At 46.6% G+C, this 21,044-nt stretch overlaps 1 protein-coding gene across 2 annotated transcripts in view; it reads left to right on the forward strand.

The window, feature by feature from the left end:
* ABTB3 (ankyrin repeat and BTB domain containing 3) overlaps positions 1 to 21,044 on the forward strand; it is a 349,230-nt gene that overhangs the window by 194,454 nt on the left and 133,732 nt on the right. The window contains exon 2 of one of the 2 annotated variants that reach the window (XM_068278352.1): positions 11,811 to 11,960. The exons of the other annotated variant lie outside the window; for it this stretch is intronic. Coding sequence (XP_068134453.1) covers positions 11,811 to 11,960 — 150 coding nt within the window. The remainder of the gene's footprint in view (positions 1 to 11,810; positions 11,961 to 21,044) is intronic. 2 annotated transcript variants of the gene reach the window in all.

Genomic DNA, 21,044 nt, shown 5'->3' on the forward strand with positions numbered 1-21,044 from the left:
ACTGAACGACGAACGATAAAAAAATGCGTGCGCAAACCGAAGTTACATTATGACAGGCAATAAGAACATGCGTACTACTCCACAGATAATCATTATCGGACGATCTTTGTACACACTGCAACGATTGAACGATTATCTTTCGAAAAAATCCGCCGGGTTGGATCGGCCGGATTGAACGATAACGGTCGTTATCGTCCCAAAAAACGATAGTTGGAAAATTTGGAGCGCACGATTATCGGTCCGATTGTCGTTATCATTCGTTTTCGAACGATCGTTATCGTACGTGTGTACTCAGCTTTACTTTAGGTGTCCTTTAAATTTGCATAGAAGCTGTAAATGATTTGCATCTTATTGAGATTCTTGCCGATGCCTCAGCAGATCCGTCCCTTGGGTCTGAGCTATATTCCTTGTCTAGGTGGGGCCGGCCATGAATTAATTTTCTAAGAAATCAGCAAGCCCCTGGTTCTTGGAAGCGCTAGTGTCACACCGTCTGTTGCGGAATTCTTCTTGGAAGATACGATACGAGCATTGAGGAGGCGGCAGCTTTTTTAACACCATAATGCATCATGTTTGCCATCATTCAAACCCCCATACTATTAAGAATAAGAAAAAATACAGTGGATTTCTTCCAGCAAGCCTCGATTAACAGAGGCGTCAAGATTTATTTTGTAGGTTAGTGGGCACATAGCGTATCATTATCTCTGTTCATAGGAGAGGCAGCTTGTTCCATCATGTTACTGTTTTCTTTGTGTGTTTTTACCTGTTAACTGTTATATGCCGATATTAGGTCTAAAAGTATAGCCGTTTTTTTAGGGCTTTTGGCACAATATTTTATAGGCCTTTAATTAAAACATTCCTTTAAACTGTAAACTGTGGAGTAGGAGGCACCTTAGGAAAAAAATAACATCATTAAAACATTAAAAAGGAGTGGGGGAAATTCAAAGACTTGCTTCCTGACGTGGAAACCCCCGAGAGTGTTGAGAGGATTTTTATTGAAAGCAGCCAGAGCCATGTTTCGTGATCGTACGCAGACTTCCTCAGGTAGAGTGCTTCAAAGGTCATCCTATAAAGTGCATACTAATAAAAAACAAGAAAAAAAGCTAATGAAATGATGAAATTCATAAATAAACAAGTAGATGTAGTATTATTATTTAGATGTAGTATTGTTATTATTATTTTTTTTTTATTTGGGCATGTTTTTGTTTTGTAGGATGGTCAATTTGAGTTATTACTATGGTTTGACCACCCGCAGAGTTCATCTAAAAACATTTGGAGCCAGAGCTTTCTGTCATGCTGCCCCTAGCCTGTGGAATATCTTGCCAAACTTAAAGAGAACCTGTACTGAGTCAAATTATTTAAAATAAACACATGAGGTAACTTCAAATGAACATTACATAGTTACCTTGCCATCAGTTCCTCTCAGAAGCTCACCATTTTCTTCTGACAATGATCCCTTCCAGTTCTGACAATATTTTGTCAGATCTGAAATATATCAGTTGCTGTCAGTAAAATATCAGTTGCTGTCAGTTATAGCTGAGAGGAAAACTGATGTACCAGGTAATGTTCATGTTTCCCTATGGCTCAAGTGGGCGATGTTACAGTTTAACTGTGTGCTGACCAGAAAGCTGTTATGGGTAATGGCCATTTGCAAAACGGAGGACGGAAAATTCCCTTGATCACAGTGAACAAACAGGCCGCGGGACAGGAGAAAGACACTGAGGAGTAGACTACATGGAAGGTAAGTATGACTTGTGTATGCTTATTTTGACTTTTAATTTTCAGTTCAGGTTTTCTTTAACCTCCTGAGCGGTATGGACGAGCTCAGCTCGTCCATCACCGCCGGAGGCTGCCGCTCAGGCCCTGCTGGGCCGATTTTCTTCAAATAAAGTGCAGCACACGCAGCCGGCACTTTGCCAGCCGCGTGTGCTGCCTGATCGCCGCCGCTCTGCGGCGATTCGCCGCGAGCAGCGGCGAAAGAGGGCCCCCCTAGCCGCCTGAGCCCTGCGCAGCCGGAACAAAAAGTTCCGGCCAGCGCTAAGGGCTGGATCGGAGGCGGCTGACGTCAGGACGTCGGCTGACGTCCATGACGTCACTCCGCTCGTCGCTATGGCGACGATCTAAGCAAAACAAGGAAGGCCGCTCATTGCGGCCTTCCTTGTTTATTCTGGGCGCCGGAGGCGATCGGAAGAACGCCTCCGGAGCGCCCTCTAGTGGGCTTTCATGCAGCCAACTTTCAGTTGGCTGCATGAAATAGTTTTTTTTTCATTAAAAAAAAACCCTCCCGCAGCCTCCCTGGCGATCTCAATAGAACGCCGGGGAGGTTAATCAAGACAGCTCCAACCCTGGACAAACTGAAAACCACCTGTTAAGTCAGGCATTTATGATCACATAAATCCCCCCCCCCCCCCCCCCCCCCCCCCCCCCCCCCCCCCCCCCCCCTGTACACATGACGATATACTGAGACAAACGTATGCGCTTTGGGTCCTATAGGAGAAAAGCCTTTTTCAAATGTTTTGTTGTTGTTTGTGCCTCCTGTTTTTATTTTGGTCCATTTTTTTTTTCAGGTGCATGATGACAAATATAAAATATTTTACATTTATTGGAGGAACCCCTCCCTTCCTTTCATATTGCCGGGGCAGAATCCAGCAAACTGGTGGAGGAGATAAAAAACAAAAACAAAACACAGGCTGCTACTGATGATGTCACAGGGGAGGTGATCTCAGCTTGTGTGAGATTTCACATAGAGGACACACATGTAAAGGAGGGTAGCTGATGACAAACACACCCATGATCTAAAACCTCCTACCACATTCAGAAGTAATGGCTGCCACCTGTATAACCCTAGTTATGGAAAGAGAAGGGTGAAAAGCATGCACTGAAATGCTCATAGGCTTGAAGGAGTGTTTATTTATCTTTGTATGTGTCAGAGTGGTGCAACTACATATTTTGAGTTAAAAAAATGTTTTGTTTGGGTCCGCTTTAATGGATCCTGCTGATCTGAGGATATTTGCTTATCTTGGAGTTTCTTTGGCTTTCTGTGTTTGTGAGATATTTGTCTTTGTCCTGTTTAGGATGTTGCTGATTGATGTGGTAGTAACAATGTAGAAAAAAATAAATACATTTCAGTGCTTTGACAAACCACATTTTTATTAAAGAAGGAATAAGTGACATGAAATCTCCCAAAACAAAAAATCCATACCTAGAAAATAAAAGCCAAATAATCCTACCTAATAATGGATCAAGAGAATGTAGTTTTACTTTTATAGTTGGAATGAATTGTAGAGCTGTACTTCAAAGCGAGTGCCTCTGTGAACGCTAATTCCCGCTTCTTTTATAGCTGGTGGGTGTGGCCCCCCTTTTATGTCACATTAGTCTGGTTCATCTTTGCCAGAAAATGTGTTTGGTTGCACTCCAGTCTCTTGTTATACGGAGGATGGAGTTAGGTGTTTATTTTCAGTCCTATCCACCTGGCAGACTCTAATCACCAGCTCTTTTGACCGTCAACATGGCAGTATTTTATTTTCTGTAAGTTATGGGGTTCCTATTTCCGAACCCCCATCTTGATACGTTGCCAGATTGGAGCTTCTTCTTGTGGTGATTGCAGTCTGGCGCCCTTCTTTTGGATTGCAGTCTTCTGTCTTGATTGAAGAGACACTAGGCAAAATGTTCATCCTCTTCGAGTTCTTCCGCTTTTTTTCTACACTGCTGCCGGTTATACCTGGGTTTACAGACTTGGTTGGAGTGACAAGGCTGGTCTACATTTTTTGTTGTGGAAAACTCAAATAATAATGACCAATTCCATCTTCAGAATCAGAAATCTTTATTTCGGCAAGCATGACTGGGTCATGCCCGGAATTGTTTTTGGCACAATATATCTAGCTCAGAAAAAGAAGACATAGATAGAGACATAGATAGATAGCAACGAGCCGTAGAGGCATCAATTAGCGTGAGTTAGCATTACATTACATCACATTACATACCGCTATACCTTGCATTGCACTATACATTGCATTGCCCTATACCTTATATTGCATTGCCCTAAACATCCCCACATATCACAGTCCCCAGTGTGACACCGAGGTGTCTGACAGTTAGTCTAGTGGGCTGGTTGGTGCGGTTGACTGATCCGCCATGGCACAGACCGCCCGCAGCTCGTCGGGGCTTTCATTGTTGGTAGTATGTGGAGGGAATTTAGGAGGCTGACCGCCGAGGGGAGGAAAGAGTTCCTGTGTCTCGTGGTCTTTGTGGAGATGGCCCGAAGCCTCCGTCCCAATGGCAGCAGGCTGAAGTAGCGGTGGCCTGGGTGTGAGGGGTCATTGGCAATCCTTAGAGCCCTGGATTTCAGTCTGTTGTTATGTAGCAGGGCAAGAGAGGGGAGGGGGCACCCAACGATCCTCTCCGCTGACCTAATGACCCTCTGAAGTTTGTGCTTGTCGCTGGCAGTGGCCCCAGCATACCAGACCAAGATAGAGGAGCAGAGAATTGACTCAATGGTGGCGGAGTAGAAGCTGGTTAGGATTTCTTGGGTCATGCCGAACTTTTTCAGCTGGCGGAGGAAGAAAAGTCTCTGCTGGGCTTTCCGTTGGGTGGCAGTGATGTTGGGCTTCCAGCTGAGATCACTGGAGATCGTAGTACCCAGAAGCCGGGCGCATGGCACTCTGGCTACCTCAGTGCCGTCAATATAGATGGGGGCGGGGGGGGAGCAGACTTCCTGAAGTCGATGATTAGCTCAACTGTTTTTGCAGTGTTAAGCACCAGCCTGTTCTCCTTGCTCCAGTTGCAGATTCTCTCCACCTGCTGACGGTACTCCTGGACATTGTCCTTGGTGACAAGGCCAATGATAGTGGTGTCATCGGCGAACTTGATGACCTTTACAGAGTCTGCCTCGGACCTGCAGTTGTTCGTGTAGAGGGAGAACAGCAGTGGTGACAGTACGCAGCCTTGAGGAGCTCCTGTGTTCGTGATCGCTGCTTGAGAGTGGATATCGCCCAGTCTGACGACTTGGGACCTGTTGGTGAGAAAGTCTGATATCCACAGCTGTAGGCTTGGGTGTACTCCAAGTGCAGCAAGGTCCCGTTGGAGAATGTGTGGGCAGATGGTGTTAAAGGCCGAACTGAAGTCCAGGAGGAGTATTCTAACATACGTGTCCGGCCCGTCAAGATGGTTGTTGGTGAGCTCCAAGCAGATATTGATTGCATCATCGGTGGACCTGTTTCCCTGTAGGCAAACTGGTAGGGGTCTAGGAGGGGTGAAGTGGAGAGCTTGAGGTGGGCTAGGACTGCACGCTCCATGGTTTTCATGATGACGGACGTCAGGGCCACGGGCCTAAAGTTGTTGAGCTCGGAGACCCCTTGTTTCTTAGGGACAGGTGTGATGGTAGACCTCTTAAAGCATGTGGGGACCTTGCCTTCCTCTAGGGACTTGGTGAAGATGGCGAAGAGGGTGGGAGCTAGTTGCCGACAGCAGATTTTCAGGCAGGTAGGGGACACTTCGTCGGGTCTGGGAGCTTTCCTGGTATTCAGTGTTGATAAGAGGTGCAGGACCTCGGCTTCGCTCACCACTGAGGGAGAAGGCTGGCTCAGGTTGTTGTCTGCCAGGCACAGAGGTGGGGTAGCTTGTGCCGGGTTCCCTTCCGATCCCCCCTGGTTCTCGAATCTGCAGTAGAATCTGCTGAGTTCATCTGCTAGTGTCGGGCTGGGTGTTGCATGCTGGGGGTGGGGTTTGTAGTTAGTGGCAGCCTTCAGCCCCTTCCATACAGCACGTGGGTTGTTTGAGCGCAGGTTGTGTTCCACTCTATCAGCATACTCTTTTTTGGCAGCTCTCAGCTCCCGATTGAGGTCATTTCTTGACCTTCTGTAGTCCTCTCGGTTGCCGGACTTGTGCGCAGCCTCCTTGCGCCTCCACAGCTGCCGTAGCTTGTTGGTGAACCATGGCTTGTTGTTCGGGTACAGCTTGAAGGATTTTGTTGGTACACAAGAGTCCTCACAGAAACTGATGTATGAGGCAACATTGTCTGCCCATTCATCCAAGTTTGGCGCTTCCAGGGACTTCCAGTCGGTGCATTCAAAGCAGGCTTGTAGTTTCAGTTTTGCCTCATCTGACCAGACCTTGATGGACTTAGTGGTCGGTTTTGCTGACTCCAGGCGTCTCCTGTAGGTAGGAATGAGATGCGAGAAGCCTGGCCTAATCATGAGAGGAAGCTGGAGATACGGAATTTGAGATGTATTTTGAGGGATCTTGGGGGTAGTCGTTCCCATGCAACACTCTGTCACATTTCTGTTCAAATATGGCAGGATAGTGGGAGGAGCTGCAGCATGGCCAATCTGAATTTGGAGTAGCGGGTTCTTGTAAAGGTCTCATGCAGTGTAGCCTTTCCAGGGTAGAATCAGCTCGAAATGTGTTCCGATCACCACTTATATTGGCATAATTATAGCGTGATCAGAGATGAGACCTCTGTTAGGTGTTTCTTGCTGTCTGTACCCCGCCCTCCCATAAAATTTGACCTTACTTCCTGTGCTGTTGAGGCAGCAGGAAGTGAGGTAAGGTCGATAAAAATAAACCCCCGACAGAGCATCTAACGTCAGTGTGGCTCAGATGACTGTAATAAGAAGGATTTTGTCTGAGTTTCTCTGTAGAATCTTATGATATTTCCCCAGGAATTACGCAAAAAGGAGATGATTCCATTTTTAGAACAGATCCTAATTACCCTCTCTTTATGGCCGATTCTCTTGTTGCGAAGTAACGGTATGAGTTAGCGTCAGAAGAAATTGTTTCTATATAATTAAGCAGAAGGAGTTGTGTTTAATGCTGAAAGGGATTTCCACTGGGAAAATTGTACAGAAAAAAACCTGAAAGCCATTTAATTAAAAAAAAAAAAAAAAAGGATTTAGCTCTGCAAAAGACAGTATTTGCCTTATCTTTGGGTATGCATTTAAAGCTCATTTCAAGTTTTATTATTTGATATCTTAGTAAGTAGACTACATATATGTACGTTTCTGTGTTTGGGGTGAGTTTTAATTATGTGGTCATGTGACTGAAAGCAATTCATCTGAATGAGTTTACTGCAGGCTCTGTGGGAGGGGCTATTTGATTGGGCTGCGTACACTGAAAGGGTGGAGTACAAAATGAGCTTGTGGAAAAGATGATAGTCTGTCCCTGTGGAAATATGCCTTGCAGGCAGTGGCGTAGCTAAGGGGCTAAGGGTTGGTTGTAGTGGCAAGTTTTACATGAAACCCCACCTGTGCTTTATACATAGCAGTTAAAGAGAGGTGTAAGCAGGGGAAAGGACAGCCACAGTATAAGAGGAGTAAGCAGGGGAGGGGATAGCTACAGTGTCAGAGATGTGTAAGCAGGGGAGTGGATAGCTACAGTGTCAGAGAGGAGTAAGCAGGAGAGGGGATAGCTACTGTGTCAGAGAGGTGTAAGCAGGGGAGGGGATAGCTACAGTGTCAGAGAGGTGTAAGCAGGGGAGGGGATAGCTACAGTGTCAGAGAGGTGTAAGCAGGGGAGGGGATTGCTACAGTGTCAGACAGGTGTAAGCAGGGGAGGGGACAGCTACAGTGTCCGTGAGATGTAAGCAAGGGCGAAAACAACCACGGTGTCAAAGAGGTGTAAGCAGGGGAGGGGACAGCTGCAGTGTCAGAGAGGTGTAAGCAGGGGAGGGGACAGCTGCAGTGTCAGAGGTGTAAGCAGGGGAGGGGACAGCTGCAGTGTCAGAGAGATGTAAGCTGGGGAGGGGACAGCTGCAGTGCCAAAGAGATGTAAGCAGGGGACGAGACAGCCACAGTGTCAGAGAGGCATAAGCTGGGTAGGAGACAGCTGCAGTGTCAGAGAGGTTTAAGCAGGGGCGGGGACAGCCCCAGTGTCAGAGAGGTGTAAACAGTGGGTAGGGGACAGTCACAGTGTCAGAGAGGTGCCTATACTGATAGTAAACTAGTTGCAGTGTGCCAATACCTGATATATTCCTATAACCTTTTCCTCTGCGCCTATGCTGATAGTAAACTAGCTGCAGTGTGTGCTGATCCCTTCTACCTCCCTACAATCTGTTACTTTGCGCCTATAATCATAGCAGACTATCTGCAACGTGTGCTTTGGTGATATGTTTGTGAAACTGTACATTGATTATCTGTACTTCTTAGAGATAGTCAATGAGATATGCATGTAGCTTGAATTTGCGCTCCCTGCCAATTTGGATTGGACCAATTCTGAGCTGTATATCATTTGCATTAAATTTGCATGCAAGCATCTCATTGTCCATACCTACTCATTACCATAGCATCCCTCTGCTAAAGTGCTGATAACACCTGTGATCACTAAGCACAGACTGCTGATGATTCTTGTTCTTGATGTAAACAGTGGCAGCAATAAGCTGGTATTTTACAACACACGCAAAATCAGTAATACAAGCACATTACATTGTTGATCTTAGCCTTGTTTTTAAGGAGGAACTGTCGCGAAAATCTTCAGTTTTAAAACACATATAAAGAAGTTCATTTCTTCCAGAGTAAAATGAGCCATAAATTACTTTTCTCCTATGTTGCTGTCACTTACAGTAAGTATTAGAAATCTGACATTACCGACAGGTTTTGGACTAGTCCATCTCTCCATAGGGGTTTCTCAGCATGGCCTTTATTCTTTATAAAGACACTCCCTGAAAAAGATTTATACAAAGATGATGGCCAGCCTCCCTGCTTGCTGCACACTTCTTTGGCAGTTGGACAGAGCAACTGCCATTCACTAAGTGCTTTTAAAAATAAAGAAAACCCTGAGAACCCCCCTATGAGAAGATGGGCTAGTCCAAAATCTGTTGGTAATATCAGATTTCGTCTACTTACTGTAAGTGACAGCAACATAGGAGAAAAGTAATTTATGGCTCATTTTACTCTGGAAGAAACGTACTTCTTATTTTTAATGTTTTTACATGTATTTAAAATTTTAAGATTTTCGCGACAGGTCCTTTAAGTTATGTTAAGCACATTCAGTTAAGATAAGTACATTAATACTGTTAAGTAACTTTTAATTAAGTTAAGTTTAAGTAAGTTTTACTAACCTAAGTAAGTTTTATTAACCATTACTAAAGCCATTTGTAAGAACATTGCATGCTTGTTACTTTATAATAGAGTCATAGATATATATCATAAGTTAAGTTTTAAAAACTGAGTATTTTGGATAAGGGTGGAGACTGGAGATTTGAATCATCCATTGGCTTCTTTACATCTTCTAAGAGCTGAGGAGGTAAAATGTGACTCTGAAATTGTGAAGGAAAGAATGCCGAGCCGCAGGAGTGAACGGGTTCTGTCTGGGATAGACTTACTCTCTTGCTGCGCTTAGGACCAGTTCTAGACTTTCTGCTCCCTAAAGCAAACTTTGGAGGATGCATCACCCCCCCCCCCCCTTTCCCCATACATACCTCCCATCATATATACCTCATATCATATACACCACCCATCACCGGCAAGAGAGCACCATGGCCAGTCAGAGGGTAAGGTTTAGCACGTGACCAATCAGGTGGGACCAGACCAGCCAATCACAGCCATCTGCTTCTCCTTTCTCTAACTGGTGCCAATGGTCTTGGGGGCAGAACCACAGCACCACCATTGGGCCAATCACTGCACTTGATCATGGTTTTGCGAGTAGGAGGTGGCCTCCCATCCTGACACCATCGGCACCAGTTAGCAAAAGGAGCGGCGGGCAGATGTGATTGGCCGGTCTGGTGCCAGCGTGATTCGGGGATGCACGGATAAGGAGGGTAGTGTGTGCCAGGAAGTCGGGCAGGAGGGCAGGGAGGAGGCAGGCGTCAGGTGGCCCAAACTGCTTTTCCAAACTCCGCCACCTAGATTTTGCCGCCTGAATCACATGATTCAGATGGCTTCTTGGTAGATCCGCCCCGGCTGCACTACAAGTCCATCCAGCGCTAGTCCAGTTTAGGGCAGTGTTCCCCAACAAGTTAGTCCCATCCAGTACCTTGCGATACAGGTGTGCGATCCTGCAATCTAGATCTTTCTTTATAGCAACTTCAGAGCCTCATTAGAGCTGTTTTGCATCGCCAAACAAGAAAGCAGAAAATAAGGAAATGATGGCTAAATTAGGACCTGGCTGACCAATAAGAAAGAGTGAGAACATCTGGCCATCTGAATGGAAAAATGACCATGAATGGTGCTCAGAGATGGACCAAGGACCAGAAGACCAAAGACCAGCCCAAGCTCTCCCGACGATGATTGGAATAGCCAATAGCTATACTGTAGTAAACATGCAAAACACTATGGGCCTAATGCAATTCACTTTTTCTCCTACGTTTTATCCTTTGGTGATATCTTCACACCTTCACACCATCTTCACCGCCCCCCCCCCCCCCCCCATAGTCTTGTGGGTCCATCGCTGATGCGCTGTCAGGTCCATTGAACTTTGGGCTGGTGTAACTTACGGACTTTACCGGGCCTTACAACAAGTCAACAAAGGCGACCAGGAGGATAGCGAGGGTTCTGCAAGACTATGTGAGCTGGAAGAAGCCCCAGATAAGTAAAAGCAAACTTTTTCATTCCACCTTAGATATCCTTTAAACAAAAGATGATTAATTAGGAGAAAAAAGTGAACTGAGTAAGGGCCCAAGTCTTTATGAATAGCATTCCCAGCTTTTTTTGGCATTCAACTGGCAAATTTTGAGTGTGCTTTAGAAAGTTGTATAAATCAGCCCACTAAAATTCCTAGGAACGTGTGGCGAACGTTTACCAGAGAGGAGGATTTTTAGTTGCCAGGCCTGGGTGTCTGCGGGAGAGGAAATCTCTCCACCAAGGACACCAACAGCAACAAAAACCCAGAAGAATATCTATTCCTTCCCCATTCCGTAAAAAAATGTAACAAGGAAAATTTTGAAGAAGAAAAAAGAGCTTCTGTAGTTAATCAGTGAGATTACACACACACCACACCAGAACCAGTTCTCCGGAGCCAGACTCCGGTACTAATGAACAAACTTGGAGGTGGCACACCAGTGGCCCAGCAATAACAAGCTGTATTGAAACAAGTGAAGGTGCTTAGCATGTTTTCTCACCTGAGGAAGGGCAACCCCCGAAACATGTTGTTTACCTTTGCTTGCTTTGATACAGCTTGTTGTTGCTGAGCCATCGGTGTGCCGTCTCCAAGTTTGCTCATCATCTGCAGTTACTCTGCTTTTAGTTGTTTTTGGACCTCTGTAACCTCGTTGTTGACTAGCTTCTGCAAACATACTGTGAAGAAAATTATGGGGAGTTCTCAGGCTGTCCGTGTTTTTATGCCCCCCACCCCAGTGTTGCCCCTCCCCTTCAGGATCTATATATGGTCCTCCTACTTCCTCCTTGAAAGGTAGTACCTTCCGTAAAGATCTCCCTGCTTGACATCCGCATCTCACCAGTAGAGACCATCAATGAGATGCTAATCCTTCTGGCTTGCTGGATTGTATGCATCTTAAAATTGGGACATTCAAGTGTACCTCCTGCCAAGCTTGATTGACCCAGTTCCAAGATGTGTACAAGTTGAGTTCAATTTCCATGCCGGCTGGATTTTTTTGGCATCAGGTTGACCATCTCTACTCACCTATGAAGCACTTGAGTCTCCTCTTCTCCGTCTTCTAACAAAGTTCCAGCCTAGAAACCCAAGTGTAGGAACCTCACCTCAGAGTCTTCAGGAGATACCAGAAGCCAATGGAGGAGTCAAACTCCCGGCCTCCACCCAGAACTTTACGTGGTCTTCCAGCCCTTGTCCGTAATCAGATGACCTGATATTCTTGTAAGGCTAAGAGTAAAGATTTCTTATTTCTTTTGGTTTTGTATTTTCAGGAGTCCTCTGCCTTCCAGACAGTTTGAACCTCCATAGAGAGCACCAAAGACCCAATAAACCAGGTGATGTGCAGATGTTTAGCCAATCAGAACTGAGGACTATAGAGCAGTCTTTGCTTGCCACACGTGTGGGAAGTATTGCAGAGCTCAGTAAGTACCAGTCTGTGACTATTCTTTCTCCCTCTCCCCCCCCCCCCCCCACCCCTCTTCCCCCCCACCCCGTATCCCCCCAGCTAAACGCAGCCTTCTGCAGCCGACCGCCATGGTAACCGCAATATATGTAATTCATCTTCGTCCGCTGTAATTATGGCAGTGCAACAAAGATGAATGTACCTGTCGCTGTTATGGAAAATTGATTTTCGTCTGATACGAGAGGCTGAGATACATATATTTGTTAGGCTATACACACATACTTATGTCTACATGAATATGCACATAAATGAGACCAACCCGGTTTCCTGAAATAGGTGTAAAATACACTAAATTACACCGTAACCCACAACAGCCAATCAAAATATCGTTCAAATTGTTTTGAAGGCCACCATTGGAATCCTTTAAAAAAATGTGGGCTTCCTTTTAAGAGATCATAGTGATGGCTAAGGAACCCTGGTGTAAGAGGGGTCCCACACAGTCCCTAGTGTGTTTTCTACCACTTTTCATGTTTTGTGGATGTAGTTCGGTGCCTTGACACCTTAAAAAGGAACTCCAGTGAAAATAATGTTATAAAAAAAAGTGCTTCATTTTTACAATAATTATGTATAAATGATTTAGTCAGTGTTTGCCCGTTGTAAAATCTTTCCTCTCCCTGATTTACATTCTGACATTTACCACATGGTGACATTTTTACTGCTGGCAGGTGTTGTCAGTGGAAGGAGATGCTGCTTGCTTTTTTGGCAGTTGGAAACAGCTGTAAACAGCTATTTCCCACAATGCAGCAAGGCTCACAAACAGGAAACTCACAGAACCATGGTCCTGACATCACACTGTGGGAGGGGTTTCACCACAATATCAGCCATACAGCGCCCCCTGATGATCCGTTTGAGAAAAGGAATAGATTTCTCATGGGAAAGGGGGCATCAGCTACTGATTGAGATGAAGTTCAGTTCTTGGTTACGGTTTCTATTTAACAAAGAAGCACAGAGGCCACGGGAGCCCAAACAGAGCAATATGTCACACAATTTGGTATTTAAAGTAAGACGAGAATTTACTCACAAAGGTGTGTTGCATGACGGGCAACCGACCACTTGAGGCAGGTGGAGACATATAACCCGACTCCACTTCGGTGTCCAATCTGGACTGGATATGGTCACCCTCTCTTGAAGAAAAAAAGATTGGTGACCTCCACTGTGTGTAACACCATAAAAAGGCCAACCTGTACCCCTCCAGCCGGCGAGGCTTCCACGGGTGTATAAAACTGAGGGGCTGATTATTATGGCTGATTCCCCTGCTGGCTCTATAATTGGCCTGACGAAGTGGGGTCAGACCCACGAAACACATTGCCTGTGCTAATACATTTCATTATTATATGAGATTGTCATTTTTGAGGTAAGCCACCTTTGATTTGATTTGAAGTTTTATACACCTTTGGCTGCCTCTTACCCGTTGTGCTCCTGTACAATGCATGTACTATGTACACTGTACAATTAGGGCCCTGGACTATGAGTGCTGTTAAAAGTGCTGGTAGATTTGAGCGCCTAGGCAGCTCTCCATATAGTAAACACTGAGGCTTAACCCTTTCAATCCTGCCTGTAATAGTAAAACCGAATAAAAATTCAGGTTTTTTTATGATTCCCATCAATTGTAATGAAGATTTTTTTTTCCCACCATAAAGGTTATCATGCTGTGGATAATCTTTTAGAGCAGAGAGGAGTTTAGTTTCACTTTTATACTGTTCTGACATTAAATGGAACCCAAAGTGAGAGATATAGGGAGGCTGCCATATTTATTTCCTGTTAAACAATACCAGTTGCCTGGCTGTCCTGCTGATCTTTCTGGCTGCATTATCGAATAATACACCTGACACAAGCATGTAGCATATACAGTCAGACTTCAGTCAGAACACCTGATCTGCTGCATGCTTGTTCAGGGTCTATGGCTAAAGCTATAAGAGGCAGAGGATCAGCAGGGCAGCCAGGCAATCTGTATTGTTTAAATGGAAATTATTATGTCTACCTCCTTATCCCTCTCACCTTGGGTTTCCTTTGAAGATATTGTGACCTCTGCAATCTTTAATTTAGGTGCCCCTACAGAGCTCGGGGGCCCTGGGCAAATGCCCAGCATGGCTCTATGGTAGCACCGGCCCTGCATCTGGCCCTGAATGGGATAATACATTCAACTTACCACAACACGGCTGGCCGGACCAGAGTGAGCAAATGCTATAAAAAGTTTACGACCAGTGGCCATGTGGGGGTTTTACTGAGCGATGTCCAGCAACGTGGAGAGTAATAATGACCCTGTACACGCCATTGCTTGGGTGCCCGCCGTGTACACAAGGGAGCCGACAAGTATTTCAAGATACAAGGTTTTAATGGACATCTAAATGATTGAAGAAGCCAATACAGGCGGCCTTGCTAAATGCACCGTGCATGGTTGTATTCTGCTGATCCTACGGCTTTTACCCTTTAGCAGCCAATGCATTTAGAGGCTTGCAAGTGCTCCAGGCCAATTTATTTTACCACATTTTTTTTTTATTATTTGTTACATTTCCTTGTTTCTAATTAGTACTGCTGCAATGTGTATGTATGGCCACTTGTCACTAGGGGGCAGTGTGAGACAATAACAGAGGACTTCTGCTTCCAGTTTCTATATTTTCTACTAGCAGAGAGAGATCAAAGCATTCCAAGAGTTCTGCCCACTGAGGACAAAAGCAGAGCACTTATCTCAAACGAGATAACTCTACTGAAGCCGTTAATGAGTTAATACTTTCTCAGGGCCGGTCCTGGACTTTCTGCTGCCTGAGGCAAAGATCGTGAAGGCGCCCCCCCCTCCGCAGCCGCTGGAGAACTACAAGTCCTACAATATCCAGCCAGGATCTCAGCCGTATCTGCATCTAGCAGTGGCGCTCTATGGCGTTCCTGGTACCGCATGCGCTGCTAAAGTTATCCCTCATCTTAGTACAGTTATTGGGAGGGCTAACAGACTCCATAAGACCTTGCTTGGTTTTTGGGCTCTGCTCAAAAAGAACAGGGCCCATATCAAATTAACTTTCTACTAGGTGATATTTTCCTATCTTGTAAAATGCCTTATTAACCACCAGTAATCAAGAAATTATTTAGAATAATTTTGATTGCAGTTTTTCACCTACTTTTTGGAACTTTCAATTGCCAAGTGCTGAGAAGTTATTTAGGGTTATTTCACAACTTGTGCGGGTCAATTTGCACGTGTCATAACTAAGAAATACAAAAAAGGAATCCGACCCGACCGTGAAGAGCAGCCAGAGCCAGAGCCTGGGGCAGCTGTAGCAAAGTGACTCACTGGGGATGGTGGGGTCCGGCGACAACGATGGCGGAGGGCAGGCTAGGCGTCGGGCACGAGCCAGCATCCATCTTGCGCCGGCGGGTAGAGGGCAGCGAGCTTGCTCCTCCATCTCTCGCTGGCCTGGCAGGCAAGGCCTGGCAGGCAACGGCGGGCTCATCATTGTCACGGTCACAGCAGCACTCAGTGACCGTGACTATCATGGCGGGCAGCGGGCGGCAGGCAGCGTGACTCCTCCAGTCACTTCCGGTCCCGGATTCTGCAGGCGGAGGCAGCGGAGCAGCCAGGACAGCCTCACAGAGGCCTAGTAGGCGGCAGAGCTCGCCTCGGACTCGGAAGTCCAGCATGGTGGGTGGGCGTGGGCGGCACGTCACGCAAGTGGCAGGGCTGGCGTCACAGGGTCACTCACCGATTCGGTGCGTGCTGCCACTGCCAGGCAGGGAGACTTCACTGCAGCGCAGGCAAATTGAGGCGGCCAGGCGGGGGGCGGCGGTAGCCGGTAGGTAGCGCACACTCTAGTGACCAGTCCAGTCTCTCCGGAAAGGCAGCAAAAACCAGGCGCAGTCACTTCCTCTTAATGCCTGGTGCCGCCCCTCCACTTCCTGCCGCCTGAGGAACCCGCCTCATGGGTGGGCCGGCCCTGTACTTTCTGAACCACTGACCCCAAAACTGGCATCCAGGTCAGGTGTCTGCACTCCAATGACTCTGTGTTTTTTACAGTTGTGTTATGCAGCATTACAAGCAGGTAGCATTTTGTCCTTTTGAAAAGTAACTTAAGATGGCAGCCCCCAGTTCAGGTTCACTTTAACCGCATTACTGCATTTAATCTCTAGATCAACCCTTTCCAATCCATTTTATTTTCTTGATCACCCAAGTCCTCTTCAAACCGCCCCCCCCCCCCCCCCCCCCCAGCACTTTTTTCAGGGGGCTTAGTTGGTCAAGAGAATGCTGCTGCACGTGGCTCTACCGCCTGACATTAGAGCGAGGCGGCGGCGACGCCACACTGTAGCGCCACCCCCTTAGCATGCATACCAGTGTACCAAAGGGGATCAAATTATCAAGCTTTGTCCAAAACTTGATCTATATAGGAGGATGTCATGCCGGGTTAGGTCCAGCCACAGTGCCCCTAGTGGTGACCCCAAATGCACTCATGCAATATCTAAATTACCTGGCAGAGCAGTGGGCTAGTGGAAATCAAAGTGTTGTATTTTGATCTAAGGGGGTTGTGTCGAATTTTTCTCCGGCAACAGAACCCCCTAGATCAGGGGTCAGGAACCTTTTTGGCTGAGAGAGCCATAAACGACACATATTTTAAAATGTATTTCCCTGAGAGCCATACAATATGTTTCAAACTGGGACAGTGCGCATGCGCAGCAGAGGGCTCACGTCCCTGTTGCCATGGTGATGTGTATACAGTTGATCCTCTGGGCAGCGGAAGTGTCAGACACGTCTTCAACTTCTCTTGGGTTTCAGCAACATCAGCAATTTCCCCGAGAGCCAGACAGGAGAAATACCAACTAACAGCTTGCACAATTAGCTAGCTGATTTGGGGGTTGATTCACTTTGTAGGATGAGATCCCCGAACTTTGGCCCAATAGGCTGCCTGTCAAGTGAGCCAGAGCGGCTCCACATTTACTCTGGGCCGCCTCCACCACCCTCCGAGGCGAGCTAACAATGTCCCGCACGGCTGTCTGACCCCTCCCCCGGCATGCTGTTTGATGATGCAGAAGCTGCCCGGGGCACGAGGGGACAGAGCCGGCGAGATGGAGAAGAAGGTGCTGGGGCGCCCTCCCAGCGAGCTAGACCTAGAGGTGGGAAAAAGAAGGTGAGGCGCTCTCCTCACCCACTCAGTGTCCCCTCCTCACCCACCCAGTGTACTCCCCTCTCCATTTACTGTCACCATACTCACCCTCCTAGTGTACCCTCCCGACTCAGTGTCCCCTCCTCACCCACCTAGTTTACCCTCCCCACTCAGTGTCACCCTCCTCACCCACCCAGTGTTACTCTACTCTCCATGCAATGTCACTCTATCCCCCCCCCCCCCCTTCCAGTGTCACCCTCCTCCCCACCTAGTGTACTCTCCTCACTCAGTGTCACCCTCCTCACCCACCCAGTGTTACCCTACTCCCCATGCAATGTCACTCTACCTCCCCCCCCCCCCCCCCCTTCCAGTGTCACCCTCCTCAACCACCCAGTATCACCATCCCATCCCACTCAGCACTTCCACTCCATGAGCACCCAGAGGGGGGAGGGTCTGAGGCAATATTTGCTTGGTTTAACATATGTTGAGTAATCTATGTGTAGTTTGTGTCAGAGGTACAGTTTGCCACATTTCATGTTTTCTGCATTTTAACGTGTGTGAGGTAACGTTTACAGCATTTTAAAGGGGAACTGAAGAGAGAGGTATATGGTGGCTGCCATGTTTATTTCCTTTTAAGCAATACCAGTTACCTGGCAGCCCTGCTGATCCTCTGCCTCTAATACTATTAGCCATATCCCCTGAACAAGCATGCAGCAGATCAGGTGTTTCAGACTTTAAAGTCAGATCTGACAAGACTAGCTGCATGCTTGTTTGTGGTGTTATTCAGATACTACTGCAGAGAAATAGACCAGCAGGGCTGCCAGGCAACTGGTATTGATTAAAAGGAAATAAATATGGCAGCCTCCGTATACCTCTTACTTCAGTTCCCCTTTAACATGTGGGAGGTAACGTTTATGGCCTGTACCGTTTGCTGCATTTTAAGTGTCATAGATAAAGGTGGTGGCATTTCAAGTGTTGGAGGTAGCAGCGGTTGCATTTCAAGTGTCGGAGGTAACTTGCTATGTTTTATTATTTGATGGTCATAGTTGCTGTGTTTGCTACTTTAGGGTTATTGTTGCAGCAAATGGCATTTTGGGGGCTCATGATTGCTAAATGGTATGTTAATAAATAGCATCATGCAGTTTCTGTAGAGTTGTTTGCACATCCATGTTGCAAACCTCCCATTTCACCGCAACCATGGGGGAAAAAATGCTTTCTTATATGGGAAACATTGTCAAATTACCTTTAGGGTCACTTTGCCTTACTGTGTTTTGGGAGGTAACTCTGGCCCACTGCCTCGGAGTTAAAGAGACTCTGAAGCGAGAATAAATCTCGCTTCAGAGCTCATAGTTAGCAGGGGCACGTGTGCCCCTGCTAAACCGCCGCTGTAGCGACGCTAAACGGGGGTCCCTTCACCCCCAAACCCCCCACTGCGACACTTGGTCGCAGACTTGGTCGCTCTTGGAGGCAGGGCTAACGGCTGCAGCCCTGCCTCCAGTCGCGTCTATCAGCGGCGCATCGCCGCCTCTCCCCCACCCCTCTCAGTGAAGGAAGACTGAGAGGGGCGGGGGAGAGGCGGAGATACGCGCTGACAGATGCGCGTGGGGCAGGGCTGCGGCGGTTAGCCCTGCCCCAACCAGGAAGCGCTCCCCCAGCTGTACGGAGGGGGATTTGGGGGTGAAGGGACCCCCGTTTAGCGGCGCTATAGCGGCGGTTTAGCAGGGGCACACGTGCCCCTGCTATCTATGAGGTCTGAAGCGAGATTTATTCTCGCTTCAGACTCTCTTTAAACGGGTACACTAGTTAGCTCCGCCTGCTCCAGGGCCACACCCATGTTGTGGCCACGCCCATTGACGTCCCACCACGTCCCAGGTTGGGCACTGAAAAATCTGGTCACTGTACTGTAATGCAACTGATCACTGTGAACAGGGCCTGGGGAACTCCAACTGAAAAGAATCCCACTGTGGCAAAATGCAGCACAAATGATCACCTCACAGTGAGAGACTTCACAAAGATTTAGGACACACCCTAAACTCCCTTATTGCTCTGATACAACTGCACAGCAGGAAGAGAGGCTTGAACTGGATATCTAAGGCCCCGCCCACACAAGGTGACGATTGCAGCTGATAACCAGAGAGCATAGAAGTTCTGGCATTTGCAGATCTTACTTTATGAGGCAACATGGCTATAGTACCTCTGCTATCAGTCGGCGGTATAGTTCTGGTATATCCCTGTATTAATCCTGTGATATAGCTTTAAGTTTGTTGGTTTTCTGGCTTCTCTATAGGGGATGTTAAGTCAGTTGTATGAGTTTCCTGCATCCACCGTTTAAATGCAATACGTTTTAAAACATACCAAAAAAGGAAATAAATCATTGTGTGGGATACAATTCAGTTTCTTTGTATAGACTAGGAGAACCATCTAGCATCCTGTGTTTGAAGCTTAAATTATCAAAAGACATACTTTCAGCTTTTTCTATCAAACAGAGATTTAGTGATATACAGTGGGTTGCAAAAGTATTCGGCCCCCTTGAAGTTTTCCACATTTTGTCACATTACTGCCACAAACATGCATCAATTTTATTGGAATTCCACATGAAAGACCAATACAAAGTGGTGTACATGTGAGAAGTGGATTGAAAATCATACATCATTCCAAACATTTTTTACAAATAAATATCTGCAAGGTGGTGTGTGCATAATTATTCGGCCCCCTTTGATCTGAGTGCAGTCAGTTGCCTATAGACATTGTCTGATGAGTGCTAATGACTAAATAGAGTGCACCTGTGTGTAATCTAATGTCAGTACAAATACAGCTGCTCTGTGAGGGCCTCAGAGGTTGTCTAAGAGAATATTGGGAGCAACAACACCGTAAAGTCCAAAGAACACACAAGACAGGTCAGGGATCAAGTTATTGAGAAATTTAAAGCAGGCTTAGGCTACAAAAAGATTTCCAAAGCCTTGAACATCCCACGGAGCACTGTTCAAGCGATCATTCAGAAATGGAAGGAGTATGGCACAACTGTAAACCTACCAAGACAAGGCCGTCCACCTAAACTCACAGGCCGAACAAGGAGAGCGCTGATCAGAAGTGCAGTCAAGAGGCCCATGGTGACTCTGGAAGAGCAGCAGAGATCTACAGCTCAGGTGGGAGACTCTGTCCATAGGACAACTATTAGTCATGCATTGCACAAAGTTGGCCTTTATGGAAGAGTGGCAAGAAGAAAGCCATTGTTAACAGAAAGCATAAGAAGTCCCGTATGCAGTTTGCCACAAGCCATGTGGGGGACACAGCAAACATGTGGAAGAAGGTGCTCTGGTCAGATGAGACCAAAATGGAACTTTTTGGCCAAATGCAAAACGCTATTTGTGGCAAAAACTAACACTGCACATCACTCTGAACACACCATCCCCACTGTCAAATATGGTGGTGGCAGCATCATGCTCGGGGGTGCATCTCTTCAACAGGGACAGGGAAGCTGGTCAGAGTTGATGGGAAGATGGATGGAGCCAAACGCTGTCCATCTAATCTGACTGAGCTGGAGCTGTTTTGCAAAGAAGAATGGGCAAAGATTTCAGTCTCTAGATGTGCAAAGCTGGTAGAGACATACCCTAAAAGACTGGCAGCTGTAATTGCAGCAAAAGGTGGTTCTACAAAGTATTGACTCAGGGGGCCGAATAATTACGCACACCCCACTTTGCAGTTATTTGTAAAAAATGTTTGGAATGATGTATGATTTTCGATCCACTTCTCATGTACACCACTTTGTGTTGGTCTTTCACGTGGAATTCCAATAAAATTGATGCATGTTTGTGGCAGTAATGTGACAAAATGTGGAAAACTTCGGCCCCCTTGTGGAAAACTTCAAGGGGGCCGAATACTTTTGCAACCCACTTTAGTATAAACAAAACGGAAAAAATACACCTTTGTGACCTTATATATTCGCGTATAAACCTAAT

Source organism: Hyperolius riggenbachi, chromosome 3, assembly GCF_040937935.1.
Source record: "Hyperolius riggenbachi isolate aHypRig1 chromosome 3, aHypRig1.pri, whole genome shotgun sequence".
Classification (NCBI taxonomy): Eukaryota; Metazoa; Chordata; class Amphibia; order Anura; family Hyperoliidae; genus Hyperolius; species Hyperolius riggenbachi.